Source organism: Spermophilus citellus, assembly GCF_964194105.1.
Source record: "Spermophilus citellus genome assembly, chromosome: 17".
Lineage (NCBI taxonomy): Eukaryota > Metazoa > Chordata > Mammalia > Rodentia > Sciuridae > Spermophilus > Spermophilus citellus.
Window position 1 is genome coordinate 49888892 of NC_138199.1, and position 26375 is coordinate 49915266.

The following is a 26375-nucleotide window of genomic DNA, read 5'->3' on the forward strand; positions in this document are numbered from 1 at the left end:
GTAACAACTGTGATGATATGAACTGTAATGGCAGTGGATGAAATCTCAGCCATGGATAAGGTAGAGTCAAAGGAACGAGGTGATTGATTGGATATTGGTAATGTGGGAGCAAAGAATCAAGGGTTAGTCTTAGATTTGGGGCTTTATACTATTTTCACAGTAGGGAATAGTGGAGGGAGGAACAGATTCGTAGGTAGGCTAATTAATTTAATTTTGAGATATCTGTAAGACATTCAAGTGGAAATACCAGTAAGCAGTTTGAAAAGTAAGTTTAAAGCTCAAGAAAAAGATTCAGGTTAGGTATATAGATGCATATGTTTCTGATGCTCATCTATTGGCTAGATCATTTTTTCCTTGGAACAGTACAAAAGACAGCTAGCCAGACTCTTGCTCTTTGCAATCTTTCCTGTAGATTGTCTTCATTTATAGCATCCTTTCTCTGGGTTCCTCATAATAACTCTTTTCTTAATGTTAGGTCAGCTTTATTAGGTATGTCTTTGTGTATTGATATACATGCTGGTCTAGTTACTTTGATGAAGTTAGCTGTTCCTGTATCTTCTAGCAACTAAATATGGCCATGGAATGTTATACAAGTGGTTGATTTTCTTGGGTTTTTTGTTTGTTTGTTTGTTTTGGTATGGGGATTGAGCCCAGGGGCACTTAACCACTGAGCCACATTCCCAGTCCTTTTTTATTTTATTTAGAGACAGGGTCTTGCTAAGTTGCTGAGACTGGCTTTGAACTTGCAATCTTCCTGCCTCAGCCTCCCAAGCCACTGGGATTACAAACTTGTGCTACCATGCTCAGCTAGGTGGTCGATTTTAAATGTTTAGCCAGTTATTACATTTTATGCCCATGACTTGGGAGGCTGAGGCAGGAGGATTGCAGGTTGGTAAAAGGGATCGTGTCTGGTATACTAAGTAGTGATCAGTGAATCAGGTGGAAAGTATTTTCTCAGACCATGGTAATTCAAAGATTAGGTCCTTCAGCTCTATTTCCAGGTAGCTGTTGTGAGTGAAGAATACTAACTCTGGAGAGTCAAGGAGGAGGTGGTTCAGGGGGTTAATGAGTTATCAACAACTGTGTTTTTAAAACATTCCATTATATAAGTAAATTGTGTTTATTTTAGAAAAACAGAAGATACAGATAAGTGTTTATAATAAAGTCAGTATCACACATAATCCCATTACCTAGAGATAATCATGATAACATTTGTAGTATTTCTTTCCATATTTTTTTCTATGTATATTTTACTTGAAGGTAGATAATACCATGCATTTTAATAATATCAAGCATGCATTTTCACAATATCAAGCATTTTCATGCCTGTTTTATTTTATGGATTATAGATTTTCATGTTAATAATTATATTTCAATACTTTATAATGTTTCTAGTGATATTTTCCATCAGGTGGATATACTATGATTGATTTAATCACTTCTGTGTAACACAGAATTTGAAGTTTTAAAGATGATTGGAGGAAATGGATTTTAAAAGAATGAAAACAAGCTGAGCTAGAACTCATTCAGATGTGAGTATGAGTCACAGTGAGGAGCCTCAGTGCAGGGCTGGAATAATGGAAAGCGGAAAGATAAGAGCTACACAATAGCTTGGAAATAGCACTGACAGATGGAGCAAACTGGCCCCTTCCAACTCTTCAAACTGATCCCTCAGGGAAGCAAGGGAAATTCTGTCTTCTGTGGTAAAGACAATAGGAGATGTTAAGGTTTCTACTAGAATAAGAAAGTGGAGAGAAGAAATATGACTGTGACCATAGGACTTTGCTCCTAGTTATGGGGAGTCCCAAAGTGGAGGAAAAAGAGTAAGAAAACACATCCCTCTGTGTTTACAGAAATGCACCCAGAGTGTGAGTGCTCTGGTCCACATACAGACACAGACTTTGGAGCAAGACTTTAGAGTTTTCAATTTGGACCCTCTTCTAACAAACAGTCAGCAGCTTTCTTAACTTCCTCATATCACCTTGTAAGGTCACTGTGAGGATCACCAAGATTAGTAGATGTGAAGCGATTAGACTAGAACCTGGTATACTGTAAGTCTCAATACATGGAGAAGGAAAGGAGTGGCAACTGAAGTGACAGCAAGTGCTCCTAGCAGGAGTTAAAGGGACCTGCTAGTGTGAAGAGAAGAAGCCATGCAGCTGCAGACCCCTGCGCCGCCACCACCTTTCCCCAATCCCCTCTCCATTAACCAAACCAAGATGGTAGGTTGCATGTGAGTGAGTCGTACTTGTGACTGCTCTGATCTCTTAAGTTGCAATCTGGGTGACTCTTTTATGACTAGAATGTAAGATGCGTGCAGAAGAGAAGTGGTAATCTCCTTTGTAAATATGAGGAATAACATCAGCACATAGTTACTGCCCAGTGGGTTAATCCATTTCCGTGTCCGTGTTCATCTCAGGAGAGAAGCCCTTTATCTGTGAAATCTGTGGCAAAAGCTTCACCAGCCGCCCCAACATGAAGAGGCACCGCAGAACTCACACAGGCGAAAAGCCCTACCCCTGCGACGTGTGCGGGCAGCGGTTCCGCTTCTCCAACATGCTCAAGGCCCACAAGGAGAAGTGCTTTCGGGTGACCAGTCCCGTGAATGTGCCGCCTGCAGTCCAGATCCCACTCACAACTGCCCCAGCCACCCCAGTTCCTTCTGTGGTGAACACACCCACCACCCCGGCTCCTCCCGTCAGTATGAACCCCGTTAGCACTCTTCCCCCACGGCCCATCCCCCACCCCTTCTCTCACCTGCACATCCACCCGCACCCTCACCACCCACACCACCTTCCTATCCCTCCAGTCCCTCACCTGCCCCCACCACCAGCTCTCTTCAAGAGTGAGCCTTTAAATCACAGAGGCCAGAATGAGGACACCTTTCTGCGGCACCTGGCAGAGAAGAACAGTTCAGCACCGCATCATTAACATCCATCTCCTTAAGCACGTTCCCCAGTTGTGTTCCCACGGTGAGTTGGTGGAGCATTTCTGCAGTTCTCAGGCTCTCCTCAGCTCCCTCAGGGGCTTTGCCATTGTTGGGGTGAATCAGCAGACCCAAGGGAGTGAACCAGAAGACGACCTTGAGCTCACAAGGAAACTCATCTAAACCAGGGAACCACTGAACTAAAGCCCAATTTGCTTGCATTTTCTGATGACTTTTATAAATTTCAAATACTCAGACTTGTGGGATTTTATAATTTCATATCAGCTGATGAGGTATGCTTGCTTTTATATCCTGGACTTCTCCTCAAAGAGGGGATAGGCCTGGTCTCCTTTGTACTAATCGGGAAGGCTGTGAGATTAATCCAGAGCATTAATTGTATCACTGTGTATTGTAATGAATTCTTTTCAGCTTTTGGTGCTGGCTACAGAGTTAAGCTGGCCATGTTTCACAGTATATCAAGCATTATAGAGAAAGATGGAAATTTTCTTCTTTGTGTAGCTCTCCTAACGCACTCTTTATTTTACTACAGAAATTATTTTAGAGGTTTTGTATAGACTTCTTTAGTAGTCTGTTTCTAAAATGAAATGTATTTCAATAAGCGGTGTAATTTTTTCTGTGTAGCTAAACCTATGTTGTAAAATAGAAAAAAATTTTATAATCATCAAAATGTGATTCTTAAAGATGCATATAACTTCTATAATTCAAAGTTATTCTTACATCCGTACAACTCAAAGGTGCTTCAGAGACTAGATGTGTCTGCAAGGGTTGCCAGACCAGGTTCCTGCAAAAACTGAGGTTTTGCTTTCAGAGTGTGGTGTAAGTACTTGGTAGTTTAAAAATCTCTGCTTAGCTCTCAGATGTCCATCAGCCTCACTGACATGCTCCTCTCCTCCGTGTTGCTTTGGGCCCCGCTGTGCATTGAATGGATGATTTACAGAGGGTCCTGCCTTGAAAAGTCTTGAATGAAGTTGTTCACTGTTAGAAGGAAGTAGAGATTATTTCATCTTAGTCACATTTGTTTCTTACTCTCCTTAGGAACTGTATTTACATTTAACTCTTCTGGGAAGACAAATTAGAGTCTCTGTTTTTGAGGTTGCTTTATTTTTCTAGAATTGTTATGAAAAACTAAAATAGTAAACCAAAATCATAAACTTATTGCTGATAGTGGCTGAGAAATTTGAATGAGAAGACAAATTGGTTGAGTTTTATGTTATACATGAAATGTGGATATGCCTACAACTTTGAGCTATTTTAACTTAGTTTAAATTATAGTGAGGGGAAATTCCTAGGTTTTGCTGCCCTGTCCTCTGAAGATAGTTATATAACACCAGCACCCTTAGGTGAGGAAGAGAGCAGCACCTCTCCCTTGTTTTTCTAGGTGGCTTCCTTTTTCAAGTTTGGGGGTCTTCCAATGGGCACCATCAACCGGAGCTGATTACCTGGAAGGGAAGGTTGAACAGAAGGGCTAACACAATGATTGCATTTAACTGACCACATTTATCCAGACTCATTAGAAGCTACAAATTTTATATTTCTTCATCTCAAACAACTGAGTTCCCACACCCCCTCCTCCATTTTTTTAATCTTGAAATTTCTTCATTTCTCTTTCCTCGGGCTCTTAAATCACTGCCTGAATCAGAACTCTTTTATTTATTTTTTATTTTTATATGAAATGTGCAGATATGTGTCAAGCACTTTTCTGGATGATTAGCTCTGTAACAGGGATAAATGGAACTCTCAACTCAAGTTAGGTCTCTATTTTTAAACAGACCACTCTCTACTAGCTTTTTGGTTTAATGTTTCCAATTTTTTTCCTTCCGATTTTGCCTTTGTCTTCTATAATGCATAGGAAAATTTTGCAATGAGGCAGAAAAATATCTTAAGACATATTTTTCTTCCTGTTTTTGGATGTAAGTTTTAAAGAATGGTATTTTTAATATTTGTGTACATTCTTTGAGCCCCCAGGTACCCAAGCTGGTAAGGAATTTTAGTTCCTTGATTTTGACTGTTATAACTTTAGTGACTGTCTTCCCCTGACCTCAATAGTCTCTTTTGCATTCCATGACAAGTTTTTAAATCCACACTTTTATGTAGACTTTTATCATTATTTCATGGTCAGGCCTGTAATATTAAAATAGTTTTATAAAAAGATGTAAATTATACCTTAGTTAATTGGTTATACCTTATTTTGTTCTAAATAAATGTATAGAATTGGGCGGCAATTCTGAACTCTATAGACTTGAGACCATTGAATCAACTATTTCATGAGGTGTTCTATAATTATATACTGGAAAATTCAGGTGGTCATCTTTGGTTTTTCATTCAAGCAACTATAGCCATAAGAAAATATCTGTTACACAGACAAAAAATAGTAAGCAAATAGCCACCACTATTCTTACAGAAGGAAAAAAATGATTGAAAAAAAAAAAGAATTAACATTGTCACACAGTATAATTTTTAGTGAAATGTATTGTGGAACAATCTAGAAACTTATAATTTTCTCCCCTGGATAGGTGTACCTTTCCTTATTTGGGATTTGTGGTCTTCAGGAAAACTTCTCAGAATATGATTCCTCATCAGTGCCATTTTATGTATGAATAATGAAATGCATTAAGAATAGTCACGACATTAATGCTTCTGAATACAAGAACTATAGGATTAAGCCTTAAAACATGTATGTGCATCAGGTTTAATGCACTGAAGACTCAAACTCAGGGTTGAAAATTTGGTTGGGGTCCTCTACCAAAATAAAAGTTGCATATTCTATAGCACCCCATGAATTCTTCAAAGCCTATGACCTCCTCATTATCTGTTTAAAAAAAAAAAAAACAACTCTGGAGGAGTTTGAGTCCTCAGCCCTTATCTGTACTTATATCTCAAAGACAATAAAGGCCGCATTTCAGCATTATATAGATAATGAGGCTGTCTCTTATTACTATATCTTATACTGTCTTTAAAGGCTTGTATCATTGCAAGGGTTACTTATTTGAGGAAAATTTCCCAAGGACTTTCTTGAGTTGACATTGAATTTTTGGTAGTTAGTTAGTTGGTTTTTTTTTTTTTTTGCATTTTCTATTCTTTTCTCATAGATTTATCATTCAAATGTAAACTCTTCTTTAGCCCTAATAAAAGGTTCCTGTTTTCTCAAATTGAGTCAGGTAGGCTTATACTGAGGTAGGTTTTTAAATCTGAATGAAGAAAAAAGGATGAAGAGTTTAAAGGCACATGGCCTCCTTTCTACGTATCTACCTTTTACACTAATCATTCTAAATTAATGATTGAGCATAGAAGTTTCCATATTTTTATACCATCTTTTAAAAAAAAAAAAAGAAAAACTACACTTTATTGGAAGTACCTTTTTATTGTAGTTAGAATGCTCCCTGTAATTTGATTGTCCCTAGCCCACTAACTGCAGGCAAAATGCTTTGAAGAGGAACTTGTAAACTTTGAATTTTTTACTTCTTAAATTTTTTTTCAGTTTTTATTTTTGTTGAATGGATGTGTGTGTTTGGTTTCATTTTTATTTCACTGGAAGTTTTAAATTTTGAGAATCTGGAACAAAGAGAGAAATTCTTTGCAGATGTATAGGTAAATTTAGCCCACCTTGCAAATTTTTATACAACATCCTGTGGTAGGTAGGTTTTTATTTTCACTTTTTTTTTTTTAAGTGTTCATATTAGATGAACACTTCTGTTTGAGCTACTGTATGGAAAAGACAACTCTTGTTGCATTGTTGGTCCACATGATGATGTTCCAGACTGGGGAGGATTTAATTAAAATGGGGATAAGTTATACTTAAGCATTTTATCGGTTAACTATAATTTTTTTAAAAAAATCGGCTCACTTGGAATTCTTTCAACTGTAAAACTGAGCAAGTAAATATTGGGTCTTAATTTTCCTTTGCCTGCATCAAGATAGGAATTTCCTAAAAGACCATTTTTTTCAGGAATGAAGTTATAAGCCATTAGAGATCGTGGCATCTCATGCAATAACAACGCCCTAGCTGACTTGCTTTTGTCATCTGTAGCATTCATAAGAGATAATGACAACCTTCTAACCATGGACACTACCTCGATAATGCAAACCAGAGGTCCTCTCTACACTTTCTATGGAAGCCATAAAAGTTGCCATCAGAATATTCACTTTCATAGTTCTATACTTTTATACTCTGTAGACATTTTTATAGACTTTATGACCAGATCTTTTTGTCTTAGAGGATAGGCTTTGCAAGACTTTAAGGAAAATCAAACTCCTAAGTTTTCCCAATGTTGAAGCTTCAGCCTCAGTAAATTTGTTTAAAAAAGTAGATAACTTACCATTTATCAAATTTGTTACTTAATTCAAACTAATTTGCAGAATTGCATATCCAGAAAACAAACTTTTCTTTCTTGTTTCCTAAGTAGAAGCTATGTTGTTGTAAGAAATGACTCATGAAGTGGGTTTCTTTCTATCTTGTCAACTCTGTGGATCACTCCATGATACATGTCTTGTCCCTGTGTGCCTGGCATTGTTTTTGTTTGTTTATGACAGATAAAGTGAGAATATGCCTCTCTGTCTAGGGCTGTGATCTCACTGCAGCTTCAGTCTCTCTCACTCTGTTCTTGAGTGCCTTCAAAAAGCCAGCATCCTGGAGCATTATTTTCCTGGTCTAAATCCTACCTCTGATTATTTCATTCTGCATGAGTATTGGGATCCACCCTTGCTCTGAAGGGTTTAACTCTACAAACTGGCTAAAACCTTGGACAAGAATTCTGAACACATTTTTTGGTTGTTCCTGCATGTTGTTTTCTGTTTACCTTTTAAACTTTGATTTATATCTTATTCATATATTGTGTCACTAGTGTTGAAAGATATTATCCTTATCTTGCTCTTCACCTTCTTTTCTTTCATGAGAAGCTAGATGTTCCTTTAAAGGTCCTTGAGTCTCTTTTGAACATCATTTTCTCATCTGAAGTCTTCCTGAATGCCTGCCCTTCCTGACAAAGGGATTCTGAATGCTGCTGTTGCTCTGCACCCTCTTCTCTTTTGCAAATATTTTGCAAGGTTGTACCCATAACTTTCTTTTAGTCAAAATGAATTTAAAATTGCTCTCTGGATTTAACAGAAGACCTTCACTGATTTCTTTCTTTTTAATCTGCCTCTCTCATCTCTCAAAAACCTCTATTTACTTTCTTTTCTAGTTATTGTCATCATTTAAATTCATTTAAAAAGTATGATTGATACATAATACCTGAAGGATGTAATAAACAGAGGATCAAAGTGTGTTCTGTCTGTGATATGGGCATTTCATTGATAAAATTTATTTTAGCAATTGGCTAATTGTTCACAGCCAAAACTAGTCTGTGCTGTGTACAGGTTGATTGCTCCTAAGTTCTCCTCCAAAGGTAAAAACAAATGAACCCTTTAAAATGAGAAAAATGATCAGGCGTGTTGGCCCCCACTATGATCCCAGGTTCTCTTGAGGTAAGGCAGGAGGATGGCAAGTTCAAGGCCAACCTCAGTAATTTAGTAGGATCCTGTCTCAAAATAAAATTTAAGAAAGGGGTTTAGGGACGTGGTGGTGGAGTGCTCCTGTGTTCAACCCATGGTGTCACCAAAAAAAAAAAAAAAAAAAGGGAAAGAAAGAAATTGGGTTCCATTTTGTCAGCAAATAAAACTATTGCATATTTTGGCCTTGGTCAAAATCTTTGCTTTCTGACCCAAAGTCTCATCTCTCTTCCCTTAAAGTTATTAGTATTCAGGTTTTCAAGGCTAATAACCACATAAGGTGGGAGTCTTTAGGTAGCTGTTACTAGATTCTTAGCCCCTGTTGGCTGGTGATAAACAGTATGTTATTCATAAAAATTGGTTGTGAAAATTAGGTATATACGATAATGAATAAATTCAAGCTATCAAAAGGTTTCACTATTTGGAATGGAAAGACAAGTTTACAAAATATAAGAGGTAGATTTCTGTATTATAGAAATCAGTAATGAGTTTATTGTTTTAAATTCTTTTCACTTCAGTTTGCCTTGCTAATGCCCATTATTGACCTAAAAGTTTGCTACTTGAGTACAACTGGCTGTCTAAAGTATGTTGCTTTCCAGAGTCCCAGGCAATAAAACAATAGAGAGCCATATTTGCCTGTCATTTGGAGGAACCATGTCTTTTTTTTTTTTTTTTTTTTTTTTTTAGTAATTAGCGGGCACAACATCTTTGTTTGTATGTGGTGCTGAGGATCGAACCCGGGCCGCACGCATGCCAGGCGAGCGCGCTACCGCTTGAGCCACATCCCCAGCCCGGAACCATGTCTTTTGAGACAGACTGCTGCCTTGTTTTTTGTCTTCAGTAGGAAACATTTAGTGCAAGTATCAAAGGGAGTTCTTGCCCCCCCCCCCCCCCAGAAGTGTCCCTACAGCTCCAACTCCAGGTTGCTTTCATGCTATTTTAGCTTCTCTGGTAAGATTAGGGATGTTCAAATTACTTGAAAATGATTCTTCAAAGGACATGTAGGAAATGGAAACGGGGCAAAAAAAAAAAAAAAAAAAAGGATGGAGCCTGGATTTTGCTTACTTCAGAAGGAAATTTGATACTTGCATTGGATAGTTGGATCCACAGAGCCTGTCTCTGTACTGGATGTGCCAAAGAATGGAGTTCTTTCTGAATGTCTGGCTCCTGTGAATGAACACAACTTCTGCCCCACCTTTTACAGGTGAAAAGGAGCCATGTGATCAAAAGGACACATCCTGCATAAGACTTGAGACTGGTTCCCTATAGTTGAAAGTTGGTGGAAAGTATTTTATCCTCCTAGAACTCTTAACCCTCCTAGAAACATCTTTCATGTCTTGATTATTCACCTCATTAGGTCGAAAAGAAAAACAATGTGGCATAGTTTTAATGTTTACTTCTACAGTTGTATTTTTGAGGGTATATATGTGGCCTCAGAAAATCAGATGAGTTCTCAATCTTCCAATAATTCAAGTATGCATTTTATTCATTTCTGGACATGGGCATATGCAGTACTGGCTCTTTCCACAAGGGGGCAATAAGGTACTTTACCTTTATTCTCAGCTTATAAAGATCCCTTTTTAAGTCTTTTTCTGTAGTGCTGTCTCTTGACTCAATGCTTATTTGTGTATCTTGATTATTTAAGGCATTTTCCCTCATTACTAAGACCAGTAGTTGCTTAGCCTTCATGATGCAAGCAAAGATTGATGCGCAGGTCTATGGTCCTTGTGGGTCAGGCAGTTCAATTAACTAGTCTTTGTTAATAGTGGTGACCAAGATTACAAGCCTTGCCTTGAGGGATCTGAAGTGCTGAATGCACAGCAGGAAGGCGACCCTCCTTATTTCCTTCTTCCACATCCCACCTGCAGCAACAGCAGCTTGGACCTCCTTGTCTGCTAGTCTTCCAGGTAGGGTGGGGGAGATTTCCTGCAGCAGGCACTCCTCTAGTTTAGAACTCCAGCTGTGCTCTCTCTGTAGGGTGTGTGTTGAGGCTTCTCCCCTCATTTGAGCTCATTGCAGCAGCATCTTCATAGTGAACATGTCAGTCATCAATTAAGGGAAAACACCAGGCTGTGAATATTTACCCTGCTGAGCCAGGAAGTATTTACACCTGGGAAGGCCTTCTTAACTGATTTCTGCCTGGCCCCCTTTTCCCTTTTCCAACACTTCACAAAAAAAAAAAAAAAAAAGAAACTGAAGCTGTGATTGGTTTAGGTATCAGGTGCCCAGGTGCAACTTGTTTTTCATTTTGTTTTCCCCAACAGTACTGAAATCACTTGCACTTTTCCTCATTTCTTCAAGAAAAGAAAATCCAGTTTGCTTGCCAGGAATTGTTTAGCGTTAGGTTTACAAAGCTTGTTGTTGAATGTTGAATATTGTCCAAAGGAGTTTGACAAAATAGAAGCTGCTTGGTCCCTGTTCTGCCTGCTAGGTCATAAGGATTAAGGCCGTGTGGCTGGGGTACTTATGTCAAGTCCAGAATGGGGCAGTGTCCCTCTCCTACCTCTCTGTGGAGATGCTGTTGAAGATCAAGTTGGACTCAGTGTAGGGAAAGTATCTGTCATGCTGCAAAGAAGTTTAGAGGAGTCTTTCAATGACAGGTAGGTAGGACAGGATCTCTTAAGATGGGAAAGACCAGGGAGAAGAGGGCTGCTTGGCCCAAGGGAACTGCAGTGGGGTGGGCTCCTGAACCAGCTGGCACTGCCTGGCCTCCCTGGGTCATCTGTTTCCCCACATCCTGTCAGATCCCTCGGTGTGCTGATTTTCCCCCATGTGTTAACTATACCAATATTATTTTTTTAGCAATTGAAATGCACTTTTTTATTTCAACTCAATCATGATTTTAAGTATAAAAAATTTATAGATTGTTAAAACTACTTTTTGTGTATTTTTAACCACTCAATGTAGCATTGTATATTTTATTCTTGTGAGACTCTGGTACAAGGTGTGCCGTTTAATGATTTTTTTTTTTTTTAAATGCTGGGCCTTTGGATGTGTACGGTAACCAACTTAATGCTAATGTTCAAAGTAAAAAAAAAAAAAAAAAAAAAAAAAAAGCATGTCCCTCCTGTGTCTTTCTTCATTTCTTCCTTATTCCTGGTGAGCATTTTTTAGTTCCCTTGCTTAATGAATTTCCCTTTTAATATAAAATGAACAATCCTACAAGCCTTACTAGAGTGAATGACTATTGTCTCTGTGATGGTTATGGGCGGCCCCAGACCACTACCCTGCCTCGTCCTTTGGGAATAATTTGTCTTCAAGGCCATTGAACAAAACTAGACTGATTGCAGTGCTGCCTAGCTCCATGCTCATTGGTCCCACTAACATTACTCTGTCCATTGGAGTGATAATCTGAAAATGTCCTTGGGAAGAGTACTTGGGGAAAGGATCAGGATTTGGGTTCTGAACCAGTTTGAAGAAAAATAAACAAAGATGCAAACAGCATACAAAATTTAGTCCGTGAGAAGAAGTGATTGTAAAATAGTTGGGATGAGACTTCTGTCCCCACCCCTGCCACCATTCATTCATTTAGTTATCCTGCATGTTTGCTGCTGGGAATTCAGCAGTGAACAAGACAGTCCCTACTCCCTGACACTTGCTTTCCAGTGAAGGAAACCCCATAATAAACAAACAATTTTCAAATACAGTGTGGCCCACATGGTCCCTTGTAATGTGTAATCGCCTCACAGGCAGGAATGCACTGAATGAGAGAGCAACTAGTTTGTGTCCCAAGCTCCTCCACTCACGACCCACCCTGCTTTGTTCCTTCTAAGGATCTCAATGAGGGAGTTCAGTGCTTAGGAAGGAAATCTTATTGTTCCAGTTTCCCTTTGTATGAAACCTCTTAGAATGGAACAAAATTGGCCAAATCATAGAATTACCATTGCATCTCTGTCTAGAGATGTGTTAGCACATTGCTCATCTGTACCAAGTAAATACTCTTCAGTGTGAACTAAATCAGTACTTTCAAACTCCGGCCCTGAGTTTAATCAGAAATATATTTCACCAATATTTTGCTATCTAATACACTTATATGTGTTTTTTTTGGGGGGGCAGTAGTGGGGATTGAACCCAGTGCTTCCTGCATGCTAGGTAGGCAAGCGCTGTGCCACTGAGTTTCCATTTCCTTAAAATGTTTTCTTTTTACTGGGGATTGAACCCAGTGATGATTTACCACTGAGCCACATCCTAGCACTTTTTATTTTTTATTTTGAGATGGGGTCTTGTTAAGTCGCTGAGGGTCCCTCTAAATTGCTGAGGCTGGTCTCAAAGTTGTGATCCTCCTGCCTCAGCCTTCCAAGTCTCTGGGATTACCGGTTTGCACCACCATACACAGTTTATATATTTATGTAAATGAATAAAATTTTCAAGAAAAGGGGCTGGGGTTGGGCTCAGTGATAGAGTGCTTGCCTAGCATGTGTGAGGCACTGGGTTCAATTCTCAAGATCACATGTAAATAAGTAAAGGTGCATCGACAGCTAAAAAAATATTTTAAATAAAATTTTCAAGGAAAAATAGATGTATGTGCACAGTTTGATATTTTCTGTTTTTTAAAATGCTGATCATGAGCCACTAAATTTTAAGGCTCACTAATGAGTCTGACCTGGAGTCTAAAATATCTAAGGCTTACTGGTTTCTATTTCTGACTGCATCCAAACTCTTGAGAGTCCCTGCACAGATGAGCTGTTGTTTACTCTAGTGCCTTCAAATCCCAGACACAGGGTAGTCCTTTCTCCAGGGGGCCTATAACCCGCTGCTGGTATCACTATAGGTAACTATAGCTGCTTCTTTGAAATATACACATAAACTCTCTTTTCAAGGCCTCCAAGGTATATCATATCATCATAATAGTGATTTGTGATGAGCCACACCTCCTTGTGTCCAAACCCTTTTGTGTGGTGTCCTTGCCCCTTCCACCAAGTTTCTGGTAAAAGGCCTGGCCATCTCCACACCCTTGATTAGGCTACTCTGGTGTCTTTTTTTTTGTACCGGGGATTGAACCCAGGGGTGCTTAACCACTGAGCCACATCCCCAGCCCCTTTTATTTTTTGAGACAGAGTGTCACTAAGTTGCTTAGAGACTTGCTAATTTGCTGAGACTGGCCTTGAACTTGTGGCTCCTCCTGCCTCAGCCATCTGAGACGCTAGGATTACAGGTGTGTGTGTGCCACTGTGCCCAGCTGGCTGATGACTTCTTTTACCAACAGAATATTGCAAAAATGATGTGCAAATCTTGGAACCTGTGGGACAAGACACTTTGCAGCTTCTGACTTTATTCCCCTGGAACATGCATGACGGCCAAGTAATGAGAGTTCTCAGTGTCCCTGCCAATCCCAGACATCGGAAGGGATATCTCAGACCCTACAGCTCTGCAGTTCCAACAACTAATTGCATGCTTAGGAGCCTCAGTAAGATTGGCAGAGTAACTGCCCAGCCAACCCACAAAATTGCCAGATGCCAATTGCTCTTGTAAAGCCACTAATGCTTGGAATAGTTGGTTATGCAGTAGCAGATAACTCGGTGGCATATGGAGGTACATGCCAATAGTTTCAGAGACTTGGGAACCCAAGGCAGGAGGATTGCAAGTTTGAAGCCAGCCTATGCAACCTAGTGAGATCGTCTCAAATTAAAAAGGACTGGGGATGTGGTTCAGTGATAAAGTGGCTATAGGTTCAATCCCTAGTACCAAAAAAAGAAAAAAAATTAGCCCACAGATTTTGTTCTAACATGGAGATCTTTGTGCAGACCCTTCTTAGGTCAGAGGCGACTCTGGGGATCCAACAAATCCGGTCTGACCACTCACCCCACCAAAAACCAAATGGAAAATAATGGTGAACGGCGGGGAAGAAGTTTTAATCAATGTAGGTCTACCAGGAGGACAGGGTTATCCACCTTTGAAGGGTTAACATTGACTTTGAGGTTTTTCTAGGAAGGGAAGTGAGGGCAAGGGCTGGAGGGTTTGCACAGCTGCCAACACAGGTGCTCTTGATAGGGGTGGTTTGTCCATCCTTATCTCAGGATTTGTCAGGTCTTGTCAGGTTAAGAAAGTTGATCTTGCCTGGGGCATAGTTTTGACTCTTGTCCTTAGACTTCTTGTTCCTGAAATCCAAGGTGACTGCAGGAGAGAAAGGCTCAGGAGAACTCAGAAAGACAAAAAGTCAAAGTCAGAAAGGCAAGAGGGAGTCAGGGCTGAGTTAGGTTGGTGACGAGGTCCTCCTTCACCTTGTATAAGAAGCTTAACATTTTTTGGCCTCAACTATTAGTTTTAGCTCAATTATTCCTATTCCGTTCATTTTTTACCTCAATTTCAATCCATAGTTGGTCAAGGAGGGTTTCCATCTGACCACGGCATCCCTCACCAATGGCACAACCGTTTCAGGATTGCTTTCTACCACGTTTTTGTTGTGCTCTTCCCTGTTCCTGACCGTATTCTTGAACTTGTAGATTATGAGATGCCTCGTTTAGAACCTGCTGCCTGATGTATCTCGCCCTTAACCCATCCTGCAGTCCACCCTGCACTGGACACACAGTAGCCTTGATCTGACATCACTGTTCTGCAGCAAATTTAATCCTTCCCAAAATGTTATTGAAGGACATACTTCAGCAAAGGAATTAGAAACACGCAGGCTTGTTCTCAGAAAGACTGGGTTAAGGCTTTTCTCTCCCAATGGTGACTGGTGTGGCTATGAGTAAGTAATCTAACCACTTCGAGCCTGTTTCCACACCTGCAGATAGGGATCATTGTTAACTACCTTCAGGTCTTCTGGAGGATTAAAGAAAGCGATGCAGGTAAAAGGCTCAGCTCAGTGTTTGAGAGGTAGTGTCAGGGACAGGTGAGAAACTGATGTGACTCCATTTTTGAGAAACCAGCCTCTACCTCAGAGCAGGTCCTGTCCAAAGGGGAAGAGGAATGACCCTTTGTCCTTGGAAAACCCATTCCTAGGCACATAGCTAACCTGCTGAGTCATTTGTCTGTACCAGACACCAGACGTCCTTGACTCAGCAAATGCAAGTTCCTGAAAAGACCAGAAGAATGCTTGAGAACTAATTTCGGACCATAGCAACAACCAATCAGAGTGAGACAGGGAAAATATCTGAAATGCCAGGTGGCCCTCCCTGTAGTTTCTGTGATTGATAATATGATTAGGCCACCCTACAGTTTAGTGTATACACTCTTGCAACCCCTTGTGGCCTAAACCAATCAGTTCAAATGTATCCACCTCTTGAACTCACCAGTCACCCTTACCTGACTTGTTCCTGCCAATGAATGTGCTAATGGATGTTAAGAGTTGTTGTTTGACTTTCCTGCAGTGTGAAATGATTTGCTGTGTGATATTGTGACACATAGAGTATCCCCCCCAAAAAAAACTATAAATCCTCACTGAATTAAGGGCCAGGACTCACTCCTCGCGACCGCTGCGTTGGAAACAGTTGTGAGTCCAGGCTCGAGCTTGCAATAAAGACTCTTGTGTGATTGCATTGGATTCAGCTCCTGGAGGTCTATTGGGGTCCCACGAATCTGGCATTTCACAGGCAGCTTCCTCAAGGATATCCCCAGTGATCCCCAACCCCCTGGTACTCATACCCTTGTGTAATCCCGCCCCCACCGTGCTTGTTCTGGGCTGGACTTAGTGATTTGCTTCTGACAAATACAATATGTCAGAGGTGATAGTGGTGGCACACACTGTAATCCCAGTAACTCTGGAGGCTGAGGCAGGAGGATGGCAAGTTTGAGGTCAGACTGGGCAATTTAGCAAGACCCTGACTCAAAATATGTTTTTTAAAAAGGGATGGGGGTGTAGCTCATTGGTAAAGTACCCTTGAATTCAATCCTCAGTAAAACACACACACACACACACACACACACAGATGGTATGTCACTGGCACGATGAAGTTAGAAAGACACTCTTGGATGTGGTTTCTTACTCTCCTGTCCCCAGCTGCCATGTCATAGGACATAGGCAGCCGATGGAGGACATGCTGCAGAACTGAAGCCTGCCAGCAACCCTGTAGGTGAACTTGGAAGTGGATCTTCTGAGGCCTGCTAGCAGTCACACCAGATAAAAACTGGAAATGAGCTTCCAGCTACAGCAGAGTCTGGAGGGGATTCTGGGGCAGGAGCTTGATGGCAGACACACGGCTAAGCCAAGTTCAAATTCATGGCCAATAGAAACTATGAGAAAACAACAAGTGTTTGTTGTTTTAACCTGAAAATTTGGTCCTCGTCCCTGGGGTCCATAACATGACACAATTTTGGGAAAAAGGGAAAAAGTTAAGTTTTATTGCTTCGCTAGCAGAGTTAGCACAAGGGACTCCTGTCCCAGAGGCTGTGACTCTGCCCATCCCGGGGAACAGATGGTTTTTAAAGAGGTGATGTAAAGGCTACATTCCATGTGTTCTGTCTGGAGTTGGAATTCACTTGTTAATTGGGGAGGTAGTCATTTCTGAGATCTTGTGTTGCCATCCCCAAAGTCTGGATTACTTCCTTCCTGTGGTATGTGTGTGTTCAAGGGCAGATAACGCCTCCTAGCAGGGGGAAGAAAGGCAATGCTGTTTCCCCTGAGATTAGGGAGGGGGTGAGATTAGGAAGGAGGAGGGAGAAGAAGGCAAGAGAAACATGTCCTTTTAAAAATAAGTCACAGTGGCAGAGCAGCAAGGGCTATATTCAAAGCATAAAGTGGACCTCTGTCAGGAAGCCACTCCATTTGGTGGGTAATTTGTTGTGCATCAATAGCCAACTAATAAAAAGTAAAAATAATAACTATCGGAAGATACAAAAAAAAAAAAAAAACCACATGAGCCAGTTGCTGTGGCACATGCCTGTAATTCCCGTGGCTTGGTTACTCAGCTTGGAAGCTGAGACAGGAGGATCATGAGTTCAAAGGCAGCCTCAGCAACTTAGCAAGGCCCTGTCTCAAAATATAAAAAGGGCTGGGGATGTGGCTCATGATTGAGTTCAATCCCTGGTACCCAAAACAACAACAACAAAAAACCCAAAGCCAACTAGGATAGTGGGGCGATGGGGCACTGCACCAACTGCTCCTGGCTTACTCTTGGCCTTACCTCCCCAGCAGTTGCTCTCAGGAAGATGGTCTCCTCCCCTCCCCAGGGGCAGCCACATCCTTGACTGGTTGATGGAGAGCTTTGCCTTGGAGGAGCCTTTCCTGAACGCCTGTGAGGTCATCCTTGGTCCTTGTTGTGATAGCAGCTCAGCTCAACTCCATCCTTTGCCAGTCCTCTTCCTTCACCCCCCAGGTTTGAGTTCTCAGTGTTGGAGCCAGTGCTTTGGGAATCTGCTGGGGCACCTTGGTTAGTGCCAGGAGTGGTTCATGGAAGCAGATTCCAAAGGGGGGAGGGGTTAGACCCAAAAACTCGCTAGCCCACTGATAATGAGGACTCTGTCATCACCACTGATGGGCGGAACTGAGCGCCCTGCCAACTGAAGGATGGTCATTTGGACTGAGTGGTGGGCCTTTGGGGATGCACTGGGCTGCCATATCACAGACCCTTGAGATGAAGGAAGTACTAATTCTCAGCTAGTTCAAGGCTCTTCTTGATGCCGCTGATGCTTTAGAGGAAGATGATGAAGGGCTGTGATGGTTCAGTCTCTAGTTGAAGGCAAGAGTGAAACGGCCTCAGGTTTCACTGCCACCGTTGTGATCCCTGTTACACAGTAATAGACAACTAAAACAGATGTGGGATCTTGGAACAAGGTGACATAACACACATCTAAAAATGTGAGAATGACAGTTAAATTTATAATCCCAGTGACTTGGGAGGCTGAGGCAGGAGGATCTACAGGTTGGAGGCCAGCCAGCCTCCTCAGAAATTTATCAAGGCCTTAAGCAACTAGCAAGATCCTGTCTTAAATTTTTAAAAATTTGGGCTGGGGATGTGGCTCAAGTGGTAGCGCGCTCACCTGGCATGCGTGCGGCCCGGGTTCAATCCTCAGCACCACATACCAACAAAGATGTTGTGTCCGCCGAGAACTAAAAAATAAATATTAAAAATTCTCTCTCTCTCCCCCTCTCTCTCTCTCCCCCCCCCTCTCTCTCTTTCTCTCTCCTCTCTCACTCTCTCTTTAAAAAAAATTTTTTTTTAAATTAAAAAGGACTGTGGGATGTAGTTCAGTGATAAAGCACCCTTGGGTTCATTTCCAGTACAAAAAAAAAAGGGGGGAGGGAATGGCTTTAGAATTGGACAGGTGGGTGGAGTGTGGAAGAATTTTGAGAAGTTTGATAGAAAATACTTAGATTCCTTCAATAGAACTTCAGTAAAAATATGGACACTGAAAACATTATTGATCAGAAGACAAGAGGATTATAAATTCTATAGAATTTGCAGAAATCCTATTTTTTTTAGAGAGAGAGAGAGAGAGAATTTTTAATATTTATTTTTTAGTTCTCGGTGAATACAACATCTTTGTTTGTATGTGGTGCTGAGGATCGAACCTGGGCCGCACGCATGCCAGGCGAGCTTGAGCCACATCCCCAGCCCTGCAGAAATCCTAAATTGCCTTAGAGAAAGCCTCAGTCTCCAGGAATGGTCCAGCAGTAGAAGTCTGTCTTGACAAGCTATGAGAGCCTAGGAGAAGTGAGGAACAGGTAGCTGTTGGAAGCCACAGGAGGGGGACTTTTGTTAAGTGGCAGCAGCAACCTTATCAGAATTTTGCCTAACTCCTGTATGGAAAACGGAATTTAAGGTAGGCATAGCACAGACACCTGTAATCCTAGCCACTCCAGATGCTGAAGCAGGAGGAGGAAGGCAAGTTCAAGGCCAGCCTCAGCAATTTAGCAAGACCCTGTCTCAAAATAAAAATAAATAAATAAATAAAGCTGGGTGTGGTGGCACATGCCTGTAATCCCAGCAGCTTGGGAGGCTGAGACAGGAGGATCGGGAGTTCAAAGCCAGCCTCAGTAATGGTGGGGTGCCAAGCAACTCAGTGAGACCCTGTCTCTAAATAAAATACAAAATAGGGCTGGGGATGTGACTCAGTGACTGAGTGCCCCTGGGTTCAATCCCTGGTACCAAAAATAAATAAATGAATGGATAGGGCTGAGAATAGATAGGGCCCATTATCAGTGGACTAGCACACTGGTATAGTACCCCAAGGTTCAATGCCCACTACTGCAAAACAAAAAAATGAGAATGAAGTTCATAAGCACTTGGATGTTTAGCCAAGGGGATTTTCTAGGCAAAATCTGGTTTCTTTTTGCTGCTTGTAGTAAAGTGTAAGAAGGGAGAAACAAATGGAGGAAAAACCTATTAGACCAAAAGCAGTTAGAACTTGATCTGGGAAATTCTTAGCCAGATTGTAAAAGATACTAAAATTCGGAAAAAAGCTACCTCAAACTGGTTTAGCAATAAGAGCAAGTGTGGGGCTATACAAAAATTTTTTCTGAAATGTCAGATCAAAATGTCAGAAGAAGGGCTGGGGCTGTAGCTCAGTGGTAGAGTGCTTGCCTAGCATATGTGAGGCACTGGGTTCTATCCTCAGCACCACATAAAAATAAAGAAATAAAATAAAGTGTGCATCTACAACTAAAATATTTTTTAAAAATTCAGAAGAAATTAAAAGTTGTTATTAGTTTCCTAAGTTTTCCATCATGAAGTGTCACAAACTGAGTGGCTTAAATAACAAATATGTACCATCTTAACATAATTCTGAAGACTTCAGGTACAGGATCAAGATGGCGGCAGGATTGGTCCTTTCTGGAGTCCATGAGAACCTGCTCCATGCCACTCCCTTCACCTCTGGTGGTTCACTGGCAATCTTTAAAGCTCCTTGACTTGTAGAGCAGCCTTCCAACCTTCACCTTCACATGAGACTCCTCTTGTGGTGTTCAAATTGCCTCTTTTTACAAGACCCCAGTCCATTGAATTAAGGGCCCAACCCTACTCCAGTTTGACTTCATCTTACGAATTATCTCTACAATCACCTTATTTCCAAATAAGGTAACATTGAGGAACTGGGTGTTGGGACTTCAACATTTGAATTTGGGGAAACGAGATTCAACCTCTACTGAGGATAGTCCGCCTAGATCTTATTCATTAAACCACAGGGTTCTAGGAAGCTCACAAGAGGTCATCCTTGGGACTGGTGATGTGACAGAGAGATAGAGTGCTTGCCTGGTATGTGTAAGGCCCTGGGCTTGATGACCAGCCCCATTAAAAAAATTGTCCTTTGGGCTGGGGATGTGGCTCAAGCGGTAGCGCGCTCGCCTAGCATGCGTGCGGCCCGGGTTCGATCCTCAGCACCACATACCAACAAAGATGTTGTGTCCGCCGAGAACTAAAAAAAAATAAAATATTAAAAATTCTCTCTCTCTCTCCTCTCTCACTCTCTCTTTAAAAAAAAAAATTGTCCTTAGTGTTCTCCATAGAAAAAAATATTAAAAAATATAAAGATCATTCTAGAAAGATGTGGGGAAGAAAATTTTTGTCTAATGGAGTGAATCTCTGCAAAATCTATACAAAGTCCATAAGGTCCTTAAAAAATTTATATCAGTAGGAACACTGTGAACTGTACTGAGAGACAAAATGAAAGATTTTTGGTTCCCCCAAATTTTACTGGTAAGAAGCAGGTTGATCAAACTCAGTGTAAACATGTGGTATCTTTTATGAAAAAGGAAAGATGACTCAGGGTGGCCCCAAGAGCCCAGAGGGCAGAGTCAAGATCCATAAAAGATCATTCTCCAGGTCTTGAAACCTAAATGGAGTTGATTTTTTTTTCCTTCAAGCCTAATGGAACTTGTTCAACTGCATTTAAAAACCGTTTTGGATGGGTGATATTTCTCCCTTGTTGAATTAAATATAATTGCATCCGATGGCTTTTTTTTTTTTTTAAGTAATAGAGATTGACCCGGGAGCACTTCACCACTAAGCCACATCCCCAGCCTTTTTTATCTTTTCTTTTTATTTATTTATTTATTTATTTTGAGACAATGTCTCCCTAAGTTGCTGAGGCTGGCCTCAAACTTGCAATCCTCCTGTCCCAGTCACTGGGATTACAGGCATGAGCCACTGTGCCCAACACTATCCCACTATTGTCTATCGGAACTCTCAGAGGGTCTAAAGTTTTTTTTTTTCTTTAATTGCATGGGCTCATAGCTGGAGAAGAAATGTTCTTGGGAGATGCACTTAATAGGTTATACTCAGAAGATTCTTCTGCGCTTGATTCAGGTAACAAAATTTTGGACTTTTGAGCTCATGATATATAGATGGGATTTGGGGCTCTGAATTGATATTGAAATTGGATGAGGTTCTTGGGCATCTTTCGAGGAGGAGAAAAAAATAATACATATATATATACCTTTATTTTACTTATTTTTGTGTGCGGTGCTACGGATCAAACCCGGTGCCTCACACATGCTAGGTAAGTACCACTGAGCCCCAGCCCCAGCCCAAGGAGAATGTATTTTGCATTTGATGGGGAGGGGATGAGAATCTTTTGGGGCCAGAGGGTAGACTGGGGTAGGCAGAATTCTAGAAATGGTTACCCAGGATTCTATACCCTAAGTTCCTAAGCCTAATGGAACTTGTTCAACTGCATTTAAAAACCGTTTTGGATGGGTGATATTTCTCCCTTGTTGAATTAAATATAATTGCATCCGATGGCTTTTTTTTTTTTTAAGTTAAATTGATGGATGTTGCTCCCTTGATTATGGCATAGTTAACCAAATACCCTAAGCAGAACCCAGTCAAGCCTGCTCAGGCTCTGGGCCCCTGGAACTATATGACAATAATAATAAATAGATGTTGTTTTTAGCTGCCATCTGTGGCAATCTGTTGTCCAACAATGGAATTAGTGCTGCTGCTTTACAGTGTACAAGGAGAAATTCATCTCCTGCAGCCAGAAGACAGAAAAGTCGGAGACCAGGCCTGGAACATAATTAGGAGCAGCAAGACTACAGAGAGAGCTGAATTCTCCTCTACTGCAAAACTGCTATGACAAGAGCAGGGCCCTGGCTGGGAGGGGTGGGACCCTGAGATCAGGGATGGGAACATCTGAGTCCACAAAATCCCAGCTCTCCCTCAACCCTCTGGCACTCTCCACAAGGTCCACTCCTCCCTGGAGGAGGCTAATGTTCCCCTCTTGATTGGAGATGCAGGAGTCTGTGCTTTGCAAAAACGCACGTCTCCTGAGATCCACCCCATCCCTGCTCCTTGCCATCAGATCAACTACCAGGGTCAAGTTGCAACATAACCCAGCTACCGGTTTTTTTCTTTTCTTTTCTTTTTTCCTTCTAAAAGAAGTAAAGGACTGAGCCAGTTGTCTTTTAATCAATTAATTTTAATTAATTTATTTATTTATTGGCTCTTAGCTCCAAACACATCCTTCATTGTCTTCTCTGTGAAAATGAATCTGAACCCTCTAAGTATTTCTCCTCCATCAGTTGGCATGATTTCAAGCTTTGTCATCAGAGGAGACTGAAGAAACTTGGCAGAAGAAAAGTGCTTTCCTTCCTAGACTCTTGGTGGGTTCCTGTGGCCTACTTGCCCCCAGCTCCTGCAGCATGGGCAGCTTCTCCACTGGCCAGCCCTAGTGTGTGGCAGGCAGCCATTCCTGCTGGCCAGCAGCCCTGTAGGCCCAGGGCTTTCCCAGGCACCCTAGAGGGTGGGTTTCTGGTGAGTTCTACAGGGCAGATGGGTTCAGCGCCATAGTGACTTTTTGCCATCCATGGAGCCTTGACCTGTCCTGACAAGATCTGAGCTCATCCTTGGGATGGCTTCTTCCTTGAGTGCTCTTTCAGCATTATTAGTAGTGGCTGTTCCTAGATTTTGCTCTTCCTAAATCGTTTAGAGTTCCTTTTATTTTTTATTTTATTTTTGGTACCACGGATTGAACTCAGGGGTGCTTAACCACTGAGCCACATTTCTAGCCCTTTTTTATATTTTATTTAGAGACAGGGTCTCCCTGAGTTGCTTAGGGCCTTGATAAATTGCTGACTTTGAGCTTATGATCCTCCTGCCTCAGATTCCTGAGCCGCTGGGATTACAGGTGTGAGTTCCCGTTATTTTTTCCTAACCAATCCGTCATTGCTCTAATTTCCCATCATACCTAGTTTACTATCAAACTTCCCCTTGGCAGTACTTTGTTGTTGTTGTTGTTGTTGTTATTGTTGTTGTTTGTTATTGTTTGACCCTTGACTGGACTCCCGCCTGATTCAGGGTCTATGTCTGAAGGAGTTACAGGAGCTAGTGGACATACACTGGCAGAAGCCAGGATGCTGTTGTGGAATGGGATTGGGTGTGGGAGGGTCAGGAAGGAGGAAAGTGGTGTGTAAGTTTGGGGACTAACAGGAGGTAGTTCTGCTAATGAACCCCAGCAAAGATCCCAGAAGATGGTTCTAGTACACTGTTAAGATGATTTTGGGAGAAAGCCGTGGCTCACACTAAGTGAAATACAAAAGCTGAAGCTGCTATGGAAGACATTTAAATAAAGATGCAAGAGATGTGAGCCTGCAGGAGTGGACATGCTGTGTCCATCCTTTAGATGTGGTTTGCCTGCTCAAAACTCACATTGAAATTTGGTCCCCAATATAACAGCACTGAGAAGTGGTGAGCCTTAAGAGGTGATTAAGTCATTAAAACAGATGAATGCCTTTCTCACAGGGGTGAGTTCTTGCTCTTCTGGGCCTGGATTAGCAACTGTGAGTCCCTCCTGCGTGTGTCTTCCTCAGGCGCCTGCCTGCCCTTCCACTTTCTGCCGTGAGTGGAAGCAGCATGAAGCCCTTCCAGTGCATGTTCTTGGGCCTCCCAACCTCCAGATCCACGAGCCAATAAATCTCTATCCTTTAAAGATTACCCGGTCTCAGGTGTTCTATTTTCGCACAGAAAACAGACAAAGACTCTGTGGAAAACTGAAAAACCTACTATATAATTATCTTTCATAGGAAGACCTGAAAGACAAATCCTTTTATTAAAGGGATAAGAAGTCTCTGGTTGGGGCTGGGGTTGGGGCTCAGCGGTAGAGCACTCGCCTAGCACATGCGAGGCCTTGGGTTCAATCCTCAGCACCACATAAAGATAAATAAATAAGATAAAGATATTGTGTCCAGTTACAGCTAATATATATATATATATATATATATATATATATATATATATATATATATATATATATATATAAATTTTTTTTAAAAAAAGAAAGAAAGAAATCTCTGGTGAGAGGGACACCACCATCATTGAGAGGCTCAATGTGCTGTCCTCTGTAGACCAGAGCTGGTGTTGTAGAACTAGGCTCCCTGAAAGCAATGAGAATGCTAGGATCCTTACATAATAAAGGCCAAATGGCACCCCCTAAACATTAGAAGCAAGACGGGTTCAATTATCCCAATGGATAACCATTCAGGGTGGCTGATTCTCAGCTATGGAGGTGGTAAACAGAACACAGCAGGAATAGTGGTCTCCTTTATATTTTTATTAAATTTACCCATCTGGTCCCTGCAAACATCAAACAGATCCCAAAGGATTAAAATGGACTACTGCAAACTTAATAAGCAGTAGCCTCTGCTTGAAACTGCCGTGCCAGATGTGGTATCTTTGCTAAAGCTGATTAACACAGACTCAGATCCATGGTTTGTGGTCATGGATCTAGTGAATGCTTTCTTTTCCTTTTCTATCAAGGAGAATCAGGAAAAAACTGCATTCACTTTATTTATTTATTTCTTTATTTTAGGAAAAAAGTATACAATTATGATCATATTCTGTGGCTGCCAACACCTATCCCTGCCTATGTTGTCTCTCCTGTCCTCTGATATAATGTAGTCCAAAAGGCTCTGTTGGAACATCCTGAAGAACAATGTAGGCCCAGAGTGGTGGCATATGCCTATAATCCCAGCTGTAATCTCAGGGGCTGAGGCAGGGGGATCACGAGTTCAAAGCCATCTCAGCAATGGTGAGGCGCTAAGCAACTCATTGAGACCCTGTCTCTCAATAAAATACAAAAAAAGGACTGGAGATATGGCTCAGTGCTCCTAAGTTCAATCCCTGGTACCTAATTAAATTAAATTAAAAGGCCTGAGGATGTGCCTTAGTGGTTGAATGCCTCTGGGTTCAATCTCTGGCAGCAAAAACAAATAATAATAAATAAATAAGGGGCTGGGGATGTGGCTCAAGCGGTAGCACGCTCGCCTGGTATGCGTGCGGCCCGGGTTCGATCCTCAGCACCACATACAAACAAGGATGTTGTGTCCGCCGAAAAACTAAAAAATTAAAAATAAATAAATAAAAAATAAATAAATAAGGATAATGGATGCCATTCAGTGGTAAAGTGCCCCTGAGTTCAACCCTCAGTACCACAAACAAAAGAAAAAAAAAACTGCAGAAAGCTACTCCATAACAGGAAAGCAGGTTCACCATGGTACAAACACTACCGTTTGCCAATATGAGAATATAACTGTGGTATTAAAGATGTCTTTGAAGAAATTATGTGCATTTTGTGGAAAGCCCAAATAGGATTTTGTAGATAAATAGGGTATTTATGTGGGTCCATGTCACCCACATAAGATTATTATAAACTTTTTGCAAAAGACCTTCTGAAATGCCACTGGTCTCTAGGAGAAATGGAACAGCTGACCATGGTTATCAATGTTGATGCAGCCAGAACTGCCCACCCTGAGCTCAGTTCTGCCAGACTTGCTAACTTACAAAATCAGGTGATCCCAGCAGCTCTCCAAGAGGCAAGGAACATAACTGGAACTGAACCTGAGCAAGAACGAGGACACCAGCACAAGTAAATTACACAAGCACGCAGACCCCATGCCCCCAACCACATAGCTCTGGTACCTCTCCTATAGCTTGCATGTAGGGTGCCCACGTGGAAAGTGAGAATCCTTTTTTTTTTAAAGACTTCTTCTTCTTTTTTTTTTTTTTTTTTTAGAGAGAGAGAGAGAGAAAGAATTTTTTTAATATTTATTTTTTAGTTCTCGGCGGACACA

The 26375-nt window shown here is 41.3% G+C and overlaps 1 protein-coding gene across 2 annotated transcripts in view; it reads left to right on the forward strand.

Annotated features, from left to right (window-relative positions):
* ZNF652 (zinc finger protein 652) overlaps positions 1-26375 on the forward strand; it is an 84197-nt gene that overhangs the window by 51705 nt on the left and 6117 nt on the right. The window contains exon 6 of one of the 2 annotated variants that reach the window (XM_081271645.1): positions 21772-21808. In XM_081271645.1, the coding sequence (XP_081127771.1) occupies positions 21772-21808 (37 nt within the window). Of the gene's footprint in view, positions 1-2419; positions 5780-21771; positions 21809-26375 lie in introns of those variants that run through there. The other variant, XM_081271644.1, reaches the window with a different exon arrangement.